The 15,958-nt window shown below is 45.8% G+C and overlaps 1 protein-coding gene across 3 annotated transcripts in view; it reads right to left on the bottom strand.

Moving 5' to 3' along the window:
- Positions 1-15,958, bottom strand: part of GLI3 (GLI family zinc finger 3) — a 371,021-nt gene that overhangs the window by 293,209 nt on the left and 61,854 nt on the right. For all 3 annotated transcript variants that reach the window (XM_081932570.1, XM_081932572.1, XM_081932571.1), the window contains exon 2: positions 11,468-11,630. In XM_081932570.1, coding sequence (XP_081788696.1) covers positions 11,468-11,591 — 124 coding nt within the window. In that variant the 5' untranslated portion in view covers positions 11,592-11,630. The remainder of the gene's footprint in view (positions 1-11,467; positions 11,631-15,958) is intronic.

Genomic DNA, 15,958 nt, shown 5'->3' with positions numbered 1-15,958 from the left:
AAACATAAAGACTTACATTATCTTTTTTCAATCTTATCTATTAAAAATATTGATTTATCAAATTCAACATTTTGAAAATTAAGGGAATCAATGGAATCAGAAGAAAGAATATTATTGAGGGGAATTAATAAATTATATAAATTAATAAAATACATCCGTCTTACTTGAACAGTCATATTTCTTCAAATAAGTTCAAGAAAAACCTTCAACAGCAATATTAATAGCACTCAGACTTATATACTGTATCACTCCATAGTTATTTACAGCATATACCAGTATTATTGCCCCAACATATTAAAACTGTTAATTTTTAACAAGGGTGTAATAGTCTTCTAAAAGAGCAGTAAATCTATGCTCAACTACCGTATTTTTCAGAGTATAAGACACACCTTTTTCCCTCAAAAAAGAGGCTGAAAATCTGGGTGCATCTTACACACTGAATACAGCATTTTTTTGCCTCCCGAAACCCCGTCCTCTTCGTCAAAATGGCCGGGCAGAGCCTTTAGAAGGCTTATAGATTGCTCCTGGGAACTGGAAAGGTCAGAAATGAGCGAAAAACAGGCTGTTTTTTGCTCAATTTTGCCCCCCCCCTCCGACCCAAGGAGCACTCTATATAAGCTTCCTAAAGGCTATGCATGCCCTTTTTTTGCTCATTTTTTGGGGGGGGGGACATCCCCCAGTAGTACTCTACAAGCCTCCTAAAGCCTATTCATGCCCCTTTTTGGGGGGGGAAAAAAACCGGCTCATTTTCGCAAAAATTATTGGGGAGGTCTGCAGAGTGCAAAAACTTTTTTTTAAAATGTGCCTCTTCAAGATCTTGCTGCGTCTTATACTATGGTGCGTCGTATACTCCGAAAAATACGGTAACACCAACTAACTGGTGATAGACAAAATAAGATAACATCATACAGTGGCAGCATCTGTCATTTCTCCTTGGGCCCTGCATCAGTTAGTCTTACACAATCAGCTCTTCCTCGGTACGAACAAGAAAAGATAGCTTGAAAGATCCACATTTTTCTACTACTATATAAGCCCAAGGACTACAGAGGATGTATTATTAACACATCAGTCTGTGCTGAGTTGATCCTATCTTCTTCAGATTACCTGACTATGACAACTGTCATAGTAACTGAATGGTATGATTTCTGTATACACATGGTAAAATTGCATTAGCTTATTACCTGCTTAACATTACAGGTAGTCCTTGACTTATGATCACAATTGAGCCCAAAGTTTCAATTGCTAAATGAAACATTTGTTAAGTAAGTTTTGCCCCATTTTCCGATCTTACATGCTATAGTTGTTAAGTTATTCACTGTAGTTGTTAAATTAATTACACAGTTGTTAAGTGAATCTGGTTTCCCCATTGACTTTGCTTGTCAGAAGATTGCAAAATCAGATTTGTCATAAATATGAACCAGTTACCAAGCATCCAAATTTTGATCATGTGACCAAGGGGATGCTGCAATGGTTGTAAGTGTGAAAAATGGCCATGTCACTTTTTCAGTGCTACTGTAACTTTGAATACTCAGTAAATGAACCATTGTAAGTTTAGGACTAACTGTACTTTAAAATCAGAACAACTAAAATTGTCTTAAATCTTCCTCATGAGAAAATTGCCCAAACTTTAAATATCATCTTTTTCGGAGTATAAGACACTCCAAAATATAAGATGCACCTAGCTTCGGGGGAGGAAAACAAGGGTAAAAAAATCTGCCTCTAGCTCCCAGCAATTTGCCTCCTTGCAGCAAACAGTAAATAGTATGGAAGATATATACTTTTGTGGTGTTACATTTCAGATTATACTTGTACAGATGCTGTCAAAATTGATGTGGTTTTCTGGAAGAATACATTATTCTCTGCTATTTAAAAGATGCAATACCACTGGGCCTCTTCAGATCAAGCATTTATTTTAAAAAGGGTCTTCAGTTTGTTAAGTTGTCTAGAACAATAATAAAGCAGTCTTTAAAAAATAAGTCTAATAATTTGAACATTCTATAGCCGCAATGCATGCATCTAGGGCAGAGAGCATGTGGGGGATGTGCATGCACGGGGGTGGGGCACATGTGTGGGGGAGCTTTTATTGCATTTTGGGGGTTCGCACACATACACCCATCCCTTGCCTCATTTTGGGCCTGGAAGGCCTCCTGCACAAACCAGGAAGTCAAATGGGTGCGGGGACACCACACAAGGTACTTCATTTTGGGATAGAAGGGCTCCTAAATCAACTTGGAAGCCAAAAACAGACAAGGGGAGAGGGCAGGCACCTGCATGGGGAATGTGTGCACATGCGCAGGGAGGCGCTCACATTACATTTTTGGATTCGCACACACATGTGCTTTGGGCACTTGGAACCAAAAAGGTTTGCCATCACTGTTCTATAGGTATTTATAGTTATTGACTTATCTCCTTCAAGCAAACAGCAAACAGCCTATTTCAGATTAGCCTGATTAGAAGAAGAAAAAATATGCCTCTGCCTCCCAGCAATTTGTCTCCTTGCAGCAAACAGCAAGTTTCATTTTCAATTTCAGTTTAAGCACGGGCCTAATGAACAGCTGTTTCAGGCTGCAGGGATTGCCATAGCCCCGTGATGGCGAACCTATGGCACGCATGCCACAAGTGGCACGCGGAGCCATTTGTCAGGGCACGAGAGGAGCTGCCCTGTCAGCTGGCAAGCGCGCATGTGCACGCTGGCCAGCTGAGTTCACCTTTTTAAAAGCCATTTTTCACCCTCCACAGGCTCCAGAGGCTTTATAGGAGCCTGGGGAGGTTGAAAAGAGTCTCCCCCGCCCCCCCCCCTCCGGAGGGTGGTTTTAAGTGTTCCGAAGGCTTCAGGGAAGCCTCCGGATGGTCCCTGAAGCCTCCGGAGGGCCTCCGGGGGGGGCGGAGGAGGTTCTTTTCACCCTCCCCAGGCTCCTATAAAGCCTCTGGAGCCTCAGGAGGGCGAAAAAAGCATGTAAAAATGGGGGGGTCGTGCGTTGTGCGTGGATGCGCACTGGGGGGGTCACGGGTTGCATTATGGGTGCGGCACGCCCGCACACAACCTCCCTGCGCTCCCCCCACTTGTGACACGCGAGCCAAAAAAGGTTCGCCATCGCTGCCATAGCCTATTTCCGTCTCTGCAAGCCCCATTTTCTCCATTTGCTGCAAGGAGGTAAATTGCTGGGAGGCAGAGGCCAAAGGGCTGGGGGTGGGCAGGGCTACATTAAGTGTATATGTTGCACCCAAATTTTCACCCTCTTTTGGGGGGGAGGTGAGTCTTATATTTCAAAAAATATGGTAAGTAGAAACCGTAATTTCCCTAGTACCATCTATGCTTTACAATTATGCTACTACAAGAGTAAGGCTCATCAAGAAATGACCAAACTTAACAATCATCTTCCAACAAACTCCTTACTTTAATATAAAGTAAGAGGTAAGAAATCTATGGAAACAAATAGGATTTTCTTGAATAAATATATAGGTAAAGGTAAAAGTTCCTCTTGCACATATGTACTACTCGTTCCTGACTCTAGGGGGTGGTGCTCATCTCTGTTTCAAAGCCAAAGAGCCAGAGCTATCCGAAGACTTCTCTGTGATCATGTGGCTGATCATGGAACACTATTACCTTCCCCTCAAAGGTGGTTCCTATTTTTCTAATTGCATTTTTACATGCTTTCAAACTGCTAGGTTGGCAGAAGCTGAGTCAAGTAATGGGAACTCACTCTCTTATGCGGCACTAGGGATTTGAACTACCGAAATGCCAATCTTTCTGATCGACAAGCTCAGCTTGTTAGCCACTGAGTCACCAAGTCCCCATCAGCCGATGCACATCTGTCAATCCAGTAGTGTCTAATAAATGAAGGCGGTGACATTCACATAGCTGCCCTGCAAACCTCATGTAGAGGAGCTCAAGCGCTGAAGTGGCTGCACTATGTGTTGAGTGGGCTGTAATGCGCTGTAATGAGCTTATGAGAAATAAGCTTTCGCAATACAAGCCTGAATCCACCGCCCCAATAGAGAAAATGACGCTTTGTGGTCCATATTGTCCAGTTGAAATGAAATGAACATCGCTTCTGTGCACCAGAAAGGTGATGTTCTGCATAGGAAAATTCATAGGGCCCTTCAAACAGCTAGCGTGTGCCATCTATGTTCCAGATGGTGTACCGGATCCGGACAGAAATTGGGTAATACCAATTCTTGGGTGCGGTGAAGATGGAATTCACCTTAGGAATGAACATTGGGTCCACTCTTAGGACCACCCGGTCCAAATAAAAGGTGCATAGATCTTGACACATAGAAAGGGCCACTAGTTCCGAAATCAAATAAGTGGATGTAATAGGCACCAAAACAATCACCTTTTGCGACAGGTAGAGAAGCGATGTCTCCTTCAGGGGTTCGAAGGGAGCCTGAGTGAATGCTTGAAGAATGAGGGGCAAGTCCCAAGATGGATAGCGATGGATTATCGGTAGATGTAAATTAGTGGCCCCTTTTAAAAATCGCTTGATCAGTGGTTCGTGTGCCAGGGACTTGTTGGATCCAGTACACAGCACAGATGAGAGGGATGGATGACAGGCCTGCAGTCGGTCCCTCTTATAAGAGGCTTGAGAACATGACACATCAGGGCATGTGGAGGGGCTATCTTCTTGGTCCGGCACCATGCGCAGAAGTCTTTCCACATAGCATCGTAGATTCTATTTGTCAAGGGTCTCCTGGCCACTTGAATCGTGTTGATGACCGGCCTACTGCAGTCATTGAGTGCCACTCAGCCTCCAGGTGGTCAACTTAATCCATTGCAGATCCGGATGAACTATGGCTCCCTGAGGGAGTGAAGTTTTGGATGGAGGGACCCGCCATGGGGGAGCAATTGACAGTGACAGGAGATCTGCAAACCATGGGTGGTGCGGCCAGTGAGGCGCCAGGAGAATCAACTCCGCCTGCTTCTCCAACATTTTTCTGATGACCCACTGGATCAGGGGAAATGGCAGAAATGCATATAGGAGGCCCGGAGGCTAGTGACATCAGAGGGCATCTGCCCCTTCCACACTTGGAGATGCATACCTTGCGAAGAATCTGGGAACTTTTCTGTTTTTGCTGATAGCGAAAAGATCGATCACTGGCACCCCGAATCCCCTGGTCAGCACCCGAAAGTGAAATGCATGGATTTCCCACTCCGCTTGATCTACTTGGGATCAGCTCAACCAATCGGCTGCGAAGTTGGCGGTGCCCGCAATGTGCTCTGCTCATATGGAGAGATGCGATTCCACCCAGCTTCCCAGTTGTTGGGCCTCCATCATTAGCCATCTAGATCGGGTCCCGCCTTGTCTGTTGACATGGGCTTTTGCCGTCATGTTGTCCATGAGGATCAACATGTGTTTTCCATCGATGGCCGCTTGGAAGTGGAGGAGTCCCAGCCGAATCACCCTCAGCTCCAGAAAGTTGGTGGTCTGTTCTGTGTGGGACCAGTGGCCCTGTGCTTTGTCCATCTCTGAAACGAGCGCCCCAACCTTGCAGGCTGGCGTCGGTGGTTATTGTCACTTGATGGGGCTCCCGGAACAAGGACCCTTTTGATATGGCCTGCAACATCCACCAGGTCAGAGAGTTGCTCACCTTCGGAGGCAAGCAGATATTTGCTGATGATCAGTTGCTGCCGTTCTTCTGGAATGGTAGAAGCAGCCACTGAAGTGGCCTGCTGTGAAGTCTGGCCCAGGGTACTATTGCAAAGCAAGAAACCATTTTGCTAGTAGTTGAGACAGCAGAAATTGGATTCAATACTGTCTCTGTACCTGAGGATCTTCTGCTGCTCCCTAGATAAGAAGACCCTGCCCTGTCTAGTATCTATGAGGGCGCCTAGGTGGACAATGTGTGTGGTCCGTTCCAGGTGGCTCTTTGATAGATTTATAGAGAAGACATGGGTTCTGAGGATGTTTAGTGCTTCCTCCAGATCCCGGTGGACCTGAATGGGGGACCTGGACAACAGGAGAATACCCTGGGCGCTGAGGAGAGGCTGAATGGCAGGGCCCAATATTGGTAATGTTCCCCCAATAGCCGAATCGAAGGAACCGTCGGTGTTCGAGACGGAATGGAACATGAAAGTAGGCCTCCGTCAGATCCACAGAGGTGAGGAAGTCGTCCTCCGGATGCCCTCTAAGATGGTCATTTGAGAGTGCATCTTGAATTGCCGGTAGACACTGTGGTGGGTTCAAGGCTTTGAGGTCGAGGATCGCTCTCCAGCCTCACAAGACCTTTGGGACGATGAACAGTAGGGAGTAGAACCCTTGTCTCTTTTGCTCCTCTGGAACTGGCTGAATGACCTGGATGTCAGAGTTGCTGAATGGCCTGGTCTACTAGGCGCCTCTTTTCTCGGTCCCATGAAACGGGATAGAGGATGAAAGGCCTTAGGGGTCAGAGACACACTCTAAGGAGAGGCCTAATTTCAGTCTCCCTCACCCAAGCATCCGTTGTTACATCCTCCCATTGGTCAGCAATGAAAGCCAATCGACCACCGATGGGAAGGTTTTCTATGCAGTCACTTTTGTCTGCAGAAGGAATGGGAGTTTCCCGCACCTCTGAAGGATCTTCTAGGAGGAGGGAAGCGTTCATAACCCCTACCTGTTCTGTCCTGTTGTTGCAGTCCCTGTCTACCTGAATATAGTCTGGCCAGATGGGAGAACCCGTATCCCCCGTCCAGGTTCCTAAAGGACGACCTGCGACAGGTCAACAAACCTGTTCTCAGCCCTGCGTAAGAGGGAAGGAAGAATCTCATCCAGGAATAAAGGAGGATAGGGAACCACCTCTTTCTGAATAGTAGGCTCAGTGAAAATTAGATCCACCAAATCCCTGGCCCTGGATGAAGTGGATTTAGTGGCTTGGGCCTCTTCGAGATTAGCTATTTTCTGGGCTTTTAACGAAAGAGTTGGTTTGAAAAATCCAGTTAATGTTGTCTGATCTAGATTCTAATCCTCGTCCTTAGAGAATTTGGAGTTCCTTTGGGGATCATCCTCCCCGTCCCCAAAGAAGAAGAGCTATCCGACGACTCTGCGGATCGCTCCTCATGAATAGGAGGCTACCTTATCTGCTCTCTAGAAGCTGACTTCTTATTTCGCTTCTTGCGCCTTTTGGAACTAGAGGAAGGCTTTTGCTGCAGGCCTACTGCAATTCTCTGCCTAGTGGCTTCAGATATTATGGCCGCCATGTCAGGAGGTGAAGAACCTCTACGCAGGCCGGCAGTGACTTGTGCCATGGGGGAGACGGCAGAATCTGCTGGGCCCGGACTGTCCGTCCCTTCAGAGATAGAGGGCTGTAGGGCCTCTTCCGTGTCCTATTCCCCTATCTCAGACCCTTCGCTGTCTGGTGATAGATCCCCTTTTAAGCTGGGAATCTCGGCCTGGGTAGGAATCTCAGAAGAAGAGGGATCTGCCACCACTTGGGCCAAGGGATCTGCCACCAGGGCTTTGGTGAATTGTTTGTCTAGGGCCTTTTGCCTCCGAAGTTCTTCTCTCTGTGTGGCCTTTGACTTTACTTTGGTTTCCCCTCCCTTTTTTTAGGAGGGGGGGACTTCGTTCTGCTGGTCAGGCGAAGAGTGGACGGCCCTTCAAGAGGGTCATCCAATAAAGGAGACAAGACCTCCTTGTCACCTCCTTCCATATTAGATGCCAGCTGTCTGTCGGGTCTGCTGTTAAAATCCAGAGGCAGCCACTGGGGGAAATATACTATGGAGGTGGCTGACCGAATTAAAGGGCACACCAGGGCCCGGGTTCTGGGCAGTTGGAGAGCAGAGTGTTTATCCCCTTAGACAAGCACGCCTGGTCCTGTCTCTCAACCCGCTACAGGTGAACCAACAGGGTCCCTGTGCTAAAAGCCTCGTTGGTGGCAAAGGGAGGCGTGGGCTGGCCTGGATCTCCCGATCACCTGAGGGGAATGCCTATCTAGCACTCGCTGGGATTTCCTAACACTGGTGGTCTAGGGAATTGCCTCTGGAGAAAGAATGGGTCTTTCAGAATGTTCTACAGTCCTTGTAGGCTTAAAGTGTCAATCTAAGATGGTGGCTGCCGTACTTGCCAAAAACAAAATGGTGGCCACCGCTTTTGCGCCCTTTTAAACTAGCTCTGGGCATTCCAAAATGGCAAGAAGCCCGCTCCCTAGGCTAGACGCACTGGACTCACTGGGGCAATCTGCCACAGCAGATGTCCTCCAAAGGTTGACTGCAGCCGATCGCTGTCAGAGCCAGCGCTGCGCAGCGCTGCTCCAAGAGCAGCCAAACACTTGAAGTGGCTGGAAGGAAACTGAAAGGGAGGAGAGGGAAACTTAAGGAGTGAAAGAAAAGAAGTTGAAGTAAAATAACAGCTCAGAAGAACAAAAAAGAAGAAAAACCAAGAATTATCTATTTTCCTAGGAGAGATTGTTTGTATGTCTAGTTCAATAAGCAGCTGAGTCACAAAAGCTGGGTATGGCAGCAGGAAGAGCTCTGCAGACTCTGGCCATGGCCACCATGACCACTCCACCAGGTTTGCCCCGCCCTAGAACTCCAAGATCAAACACAACCCTGATGCAGTCCTCAATGAAATCAAGTTTGACACCCCTGTCCTAGGACCACAGAAGATAGGGATTTTTCTTTTTCAAAACTGAAATAAGGTCTTTCTAAGCAATGGTTCCAAGGCAGAGATAAAGAGATAGATATATTGGATCTTGAGAGACCATTCTGGGAGGAGTTTGACTCTGTTGCCCCCGAGGATTTGGACAGGTTGCGTGGACGGCTACGACCCACCACATGTTCAATGGACCCATGCCCCTCCTGGCTGGTACTGGCAGCCTGGGAGGTGACACGAGGCTAGCTTCTGGGCCTGGTGAACACCTCATTGGGTGAGGGTTACTTACCAACCGCCTTGAAAGAGGTGGTGGTGAGACCCTTGCTCAAGAGACCTTCGCTCGACCCAATGGAGCTAGCTAATTACCGTCCAGTCTCCAACCTCCCCTTCTTGGCGAAGGTTGTTGAGAATGTGGTGGCGCAGCAGTTTCCACGACACCTGGACGAATCCGACTATCTAGACCCACGCCAGTCCGGCTTCCGACCCGGGCACAGCACTGAGACAGCCTTGGTCACGTTGGTTGATGATCTCTGGAGGGCCGGAGATAGGGGTTGTTCCTCTATCCTGGTCCTATTAGACCTCTCGGCGGCTTTTGATACCATCGACCATGGTATCCTATTGCGCCGGTTGGAGGGGATGGGAGTCGGAGGCACCGTTCTGCGGTGGTTCGGCTCCTACCTCTCCGACCGGAAGCAATGTGTGTTGACAGGGGGGCAGAGGTCGTCCCTGAGACCACTCACTTGTGGGGTGCCGCAGGGGTCGGTCCTCTCGCCTCTCCTGTTCAACGCATATGTGAAGCCACTGGGTGAGATCATCCGTGGCTTTGGGGTTGAGTACCACCTGTACGCTGATGACACTCAGCTGTACATTTCAACCCCAAACCACCCCAACGAGGCTATCGAAGTGATGTCCCGGTTTTTGGAAGCCGTCGGGGTCTGGATGGGGGACAACAGACTCAAACTCAACCCCTCCAAGACCGAGTGGCTATGGGTACCGGCACCTCGGTTCAGCCAGCTGACACCATCGCTGGCCATAGGGGGTGAACAACTGTCCCCTGTGGAGCGGGCGCGCAATTTGGGCATCCTCCTTGATGCCCAGCTGTCACTGGAGGACCATGTGGCAGCCGTGGCAAGGGGGGCGTTCCACCAGGTTCGCCTGGTGCGCCAATTGCGCCCCCTACTGGACCGGAGTGCCCTGCGCACGGTCACTCATGCGCTGGTGACGTCTCGCCTGGACTACTGCAATGCCCTCTACATGGGGCTTCCCTTGGGACGCATCCGGAGACTGCAGCTAGTTCAGAACGCAGCTGCGCGGGTTATCATGGGGAGTACACGTTACTCCCACGTAACACCGCTCCTGCGCGAGCTGCACTGGCTACCTGTGGCCTTTCGGGTGCGTTTCAAGGTATTGATCACCATCTTTAAAACGCTCCATGGCATAGGACCTAGATATCTGCAGGATCGCATCCTACCACACACGTCCCTGCAACCTATTCGCTCACACAGGGAGGGACTCCTCCTGGTGCCATCCACTAGGCAGTGTCAGCGGGCGACACCTAGGAGTAGGTCCTTCTCTGTGATGGGCCCAACCCTCTGGAATGACCTCCCCCCCGACATTCGAACCACCACCGACCTCCGTTCCTTCCGTCAAAAGTTAAAGACTCACCTATTTCAATCAGCTGGCCTGGCACTTTCTTAGTTTTACCTCCCGGGGATTTATTTTAATTGGGTTTGGGTTTTTAATTGGGGATGTTTTTAGGGTTTTAGAATATATTTATTTCTTGTACAGCCTATCTCCTCCATCCAAATGTATTTAATTGTTTTATGATTGTATTTTTATCTGCATTGACTGTACACCGCCCCGAGTCCCTTTTTGGGAGAGGGGGCGTTCTAGAAATCCAAGAAATAAATAAAATAAATAAATAAAATAAATCTAAAAACCTTCAACAACATTTCACAATAATTCCAAGTTCCTACAACCATTAGGACCAATATATTTAGACAATACATAGCTTAAATGAATTTAATCTATTTGATATAATAGAAATCCCTTCTTTTGAGGGGGGAAGCTTGGAGTTGAATTAATTTTCTCATGTCATTTTATGCTGGTTATTATAAAGCAGTAAGATCAAGTATGAAGAAAAAGGGAAAAAAATTAAAAAACCAGACTCATCAGTTGATATATTATGAAGTAAATTCAAGTCGAAAGAAGGAAATCAAGGTGAGCAATTTAGCACTTTGATATTTTACACTGTAGATCCCATAATCTCTTCTATTAATCATTCTGCCTAATCATTTACCTTATAGTACTGTAAAGTAGTCCAAAACAATTTCTGTAAATTACATATTCACATTTCTAAAACTGAGCATGTTTTCTTTGAAATATAATTGTTTTGTCTTCCGCAATTAAAGCAATCCAAGACATGCAGATTTGGCAGAGAGGGTATTTATAATGGATGAGAATTGTTTTTTATTTTTTCAAAGAAGATGAAAACCTCTTATTAATTTTTGACAGGGCTTCTGTTGTCTCTTTTATATTAAACAATTATCTAATCAGGATAAGTAATTTCCATAGTAAAATACCAAGTATTTTATATTCTTTCCCTCTATGATTATTTTCAAAAGTACCACAAAAGGAATTTTCCATAATAAATAATACTATCAATCACTCAAACTGATTAATTTGGAAGAAAAACTTAAAAACTGATTCCAGAACAGGTCTCATTCTGGTAAACTTGTTTTCCCATTCCCCCCCCCCCTCCTCCGTCAGTCTAATTCCTAAAATCCTTGCTTATTAACTTTAGTTTTATTTGAAAACAAGAACTGAATCCAAGTCAAATAACTCAATTCACATGAAATGCATCTAGAAAATGCATCTAGAAAATCTCTACTGTTACTTACCATTAGATGTTGTGCTGGAGGCCACAGCTTTCTCACTGACCTCTGTTCGAGTGGGGTATTTTACTATGAGATTTTCAACCTTTTTCTTCTCACTTGTGGCAGAGCTATGGGATTGAGCTTCCATGATGACTTCTCATTACTTCAGACCTCTTCACACAAATATCTGCATTAACAAACACAGCTGTAAGATTTCCTTCAAAAAGCAGGAAAAGGTTAGGAAAAAAGACGCTGAGATTGTCAGCTGGAAAGCTGACAGACCAGGTTTGAGACTCAAGCAACGCACAATGGAATTATCTCCATTATTTGCCCTGCTCCTGCCCACCTAACAGTTCGAAATCATGCAGATGGGTGTATATAAATAGGTACCACTTCAGTGGGAAGATTCCATACACCTCAGCATATAATCAGGCTGGCCAATTGACCACAGAAGTATCTTTGGACAACCCTAGGCCTCTCGGCTAGGAAACAGAAATGAGCTGCATCCCTTAAAGCTGGACATGACTGGACAGGGGAAACCATAACCATTACTGATTTTTTTATTTCTTTACATTCATGTCATGTCATTGACTTAACATTTATATTTTGTAAATAATATATAACAAATATTGTATATCTTTAACATACAGTATTTGCATAAGAATATTTTGAAAAGTTATCTTTCTTGCTCTGTTCCAAGATTCCAAACCTAGCAACTGAAAACCAATATTTTAAGCATATAAGATTAGGCAGAAGTTGAAATATAGGTATCAAGCTCTATTGTCCACATTTCCACAGCTGTTAACAACTGCAAGTCTTCCCAATGCCATCTTTTAGTTTACTGCTTTCACTTAATTATATCTGTATATTATTATCTCTTTTACATGGGAACAATCCACCATTTCTCTTGCTAGAAGACTACCATACATTCTCAAAATTCTTGGGAATATTTATGTCCTTGGTATCATCTCCATTACTTACATATTCTGAAAACCTTCGAGTTGAATATGCCTCTTCTGGGGACTGTACAACTTTAATAAGTCTATCAACCTGCTTAACTCTTCTTTTCCTGTCTCTCTTTCACTCCTTTCTCATTCTAGCTTATCTTTACTTTCTGTCTCCTTCTGCTCTTCTTCCTCTTAATTAGTCAACCACCTTTCATTTTGATGATATTTTAACATCTCTGTAATGATATTGGCTCAAATATCTGGGCCTGTCCCCATTTCTGTTTTTGTTTAACCATGGGCCTTAGGTGGATACGTTTCTCTACAAAGTAGTAATTCTTCTAATAGAAAATCTGTCTTCTGCCATTTCCATGTCTATTAGTTTGGTATAGGCTCTGGTAAGACATCTGGTTTCTATAGCCAATTCCTTGTCACAGATTCTTTAAAATATACTGAAGTTAGGTTAGTACACAATGCTCACCACTATTCCATTGATCCACAGGCTAGTACTCACTGCTACTACACCTATTCACTTTAGAAGAGTTCAAATCACCAGGTCTAGATGGATTACATTACAGGGTTCTGAATGAACTATAATCATGATCTCAGAACCATTCAACCATCCCTTTCAGAGATCGCGGGGCATCAGAGAACTACCAGAGTACTGGAAAAAAGACAGGATAGTTTCTATCTTCAAAAAAGGAAAAACATGGATCTAGAAAACTACAGACATACCAGCATGAAATCAATACCTGGGAAGAGCCCAGAAAAGATAATCAACAACAAATTGTCAAAAATAAACCATGCCAAATAAATTTTATTGCATTCTTTGTCAAAGTGACTAAATCAGTGGACCTGTGAAATGTTGTGGGCATAATTTACTTGCGCTTCAATAGGCCTTTGATAAAGTAGACAACTACTACTATCTAATAAGTTAGAAAAAATGAGAATTAGACAGCATCACCACCAGATGAATTAATAACTGGCTGACAAACCGTACTCAATGTATAGTCCTTAATGGAACCTCATTTACATGGAAAGAAGTATGAAGTGGGGTAACCCAAGGTTCTGACTTAATCCCAGTACTCTTCAATATCTTTATCAATTATTTAGATAAGGATAAACAGGGAACCTATCAATGACACCAAACTGACAGGAATAGTCAATACTCCAGAGGATAGGTTCAAGATCCAAAGGGATCTTGACAATTTTGAACATTGGGCCCTATGTAACAAAATGAAATTCAATAGTGAAAAAAGTCAGGTTTTATACTTAGGTAAGAAAAAACAATTGCATAGCTATAGAATAGATAGCACCTGGCTCAACAGCAATAATTGCAAGAGGTATCTAGTAATCCTAATGGACAGCCACTTTAAATATGAGCCAGCAGTCTGCTACAGCCATCAAAAAAGTCAATGCTGTCCTAGGCTATATTTACAGAGGGATAAAATCAAGATTATGTGAAACATTAATTCCATTTGTTAATGCCTTAGTAAAACTACACCAAACTCTCTCAGCATAGCTTTGTTTTGCATATTATAAAGATGACTTAAAAGGGGCAGGACTACCCAAGTAAAGATGTAGGCCATTTTCTAGGCAACCTGTCCTCTCCCATATGGATCCAATTTCTTGAGTTACCATCTTTAATACTATATGTAAAATATATTTAAATCAAAATGACCGTTGGCTTACCTGAACGGTCGTTCTCTGAGTGCTGCGGGAGAGTCCAAGCATGGGTTAAATTCAGTCTATTTGCCCAAGGACTGAGTTGATTCTTTTAGCCACGCCTCCTCTCCTCATTGAGGACCAGTTCAAAAACGAAGGCGATGTCTGTGACGGTCGTATGTCTCTTGTCTAAGTCAGTCTTGTCAATGGCGCTATAGCTCCTCGCAGCTATCTCAATCAGTCATGAAGGAGAAAAACCCCGGGGTGGGGTTGGACTCTCCTGCAGTGCCCAGAGAACGACCACTCAGGTAAGCCAACTGTCATTCTCCTGTGCGCTGCTTGGAGAGTCCAAGCATGGGATATACCCAAGCTATGCAGTCCCAGGGAGGGAAACAGGCACAGACAAGGAGTGTGGATTTGCTACAACTTGCTGCAGTACCCTCCTCCCAAAAAATGTTTCGGCTGCGGCATAAGAGTCAATGCAATAATGTCTGATGAACAAGGATGGAGAAGTCCAAGTGGCTGCTCAGCAGATGTCCTCCACTGGAGCCTGAGTCGCCCAAGCTGCTGATGTGGCAGCGCTTCTGGTCGAGTGGGCAGTCACCCTAGGAGGCACCGCCTTGCCCTGTTGCATGTAGGCCAGTTTAATGCAAGCCTTCAGCCAGCGAGCTATAGTAGAAGGGGAGACCTTCCATCTCATTGAACCTGAGAAGAAAAGAAAAGAGTCCAGAGCGACGAAAAGCTGCAGTCCTCTTGATGTACCTGCGGAGAGTGCGCCTCACATCTAGCTTGTGCCAGGTGTGCTCTCTAGGATGCTAAGGACGAGGGCAGAAATTAGGGAACATTACTTCCTGAGACCTGTGAAACAAGGAGTTAACCGTCGGCAGAAAGGTAGGATTAAGTCTGAGGGTAACACGGTCCGCGTGAATAATGCACAAGTCATCACAATCTGAGAGTGCTGCCAGGTCCAACACCCTCCTAGCCGATGTGATGGCAATGAGGAAAACAAGTTTCAAAGTCAGATGACGGAGACCGATGGACCTGATAGGTTCAAACGGGGTCCTGGTCAGTGCTCTGAGGACGAGTGGAAGATCCCATGTGGGAAATCTGTGGATGACAGGTGGATGCAAGTTGGAAGCTCCCTTTAGGAAGCTTTTCACTTGAGGATGCTGCACCAAGGAGACTGTAGAAAGTCTAGTCAAGATGGTGGACAAGGCAGCTACTTGGCGACTAAGGGTGTTGGGCACCAAGCCTTTGTCCAGGCCTTGTTGCAGAAAGTCAAGGATCTGCGGAATGATAGCTGAATCTGCATTTACTCCTTGACCGCAGCACCAGGAGTCAAAGACGGCCCAAGTGGCATCATAGATGCACGTAGTCGAGGGACGCCGCGATGCCTGAATGGTAGAGATAATTTTTTCAGAGAATTTGTCCTTTCTCAAGAGGTCCCCCTCAAGGACCAGACGGCTAACTGGAGCCAGCCGGGACCCGGGTGAACTATGGCCCCTCCCTCTCAGGAATAGAAGGTCCAGCGGTATCCTCCAGGGCCTGCAGACAGAGAGGCTGACTAGATCTGCATACCAGGACCTCCTGGGCCAACGCGGAGCTGTGAGAAGGACTTCTGCTCCTTCGTCCAGAATCTTCTGGACCATCTGAGGGATGAGTGTGAGTGGAGGAAAGGCGTACAAGAGGCCTCTTGGCCAACAGCAGCGCAGTGCATCGGTTCCTTCCGCTTGTGGCGTGCTGTACCTTGAAAAGAATCTCGGGAGTTGGGCGTTTGCTGGACTGGCGAAGAGATCGATCACCGGAAGGCCGAACCGGAGCGTGATTTGATGGAATGAGTCCAGATGGAGACTCCACTCCGTGTTGTCGATGGTCGCCTGGCTTAGCCAATCCACTTGCACATTGT

Source organism: Natrix helvetica, assembly GCF_964273705.1.
Source record: "Natrix helvetica genome assembly, chromosome: Z".
Classification (NCBI taxonomy): Eukaryota; Metazoa; Chordata; class Lepidosauria; order Squamata; family Natricidae; genus Natrix; species Natrix helvetica.
This window is presented reverse-complemented; position numbering and strand designations above follow the sequence as displayed.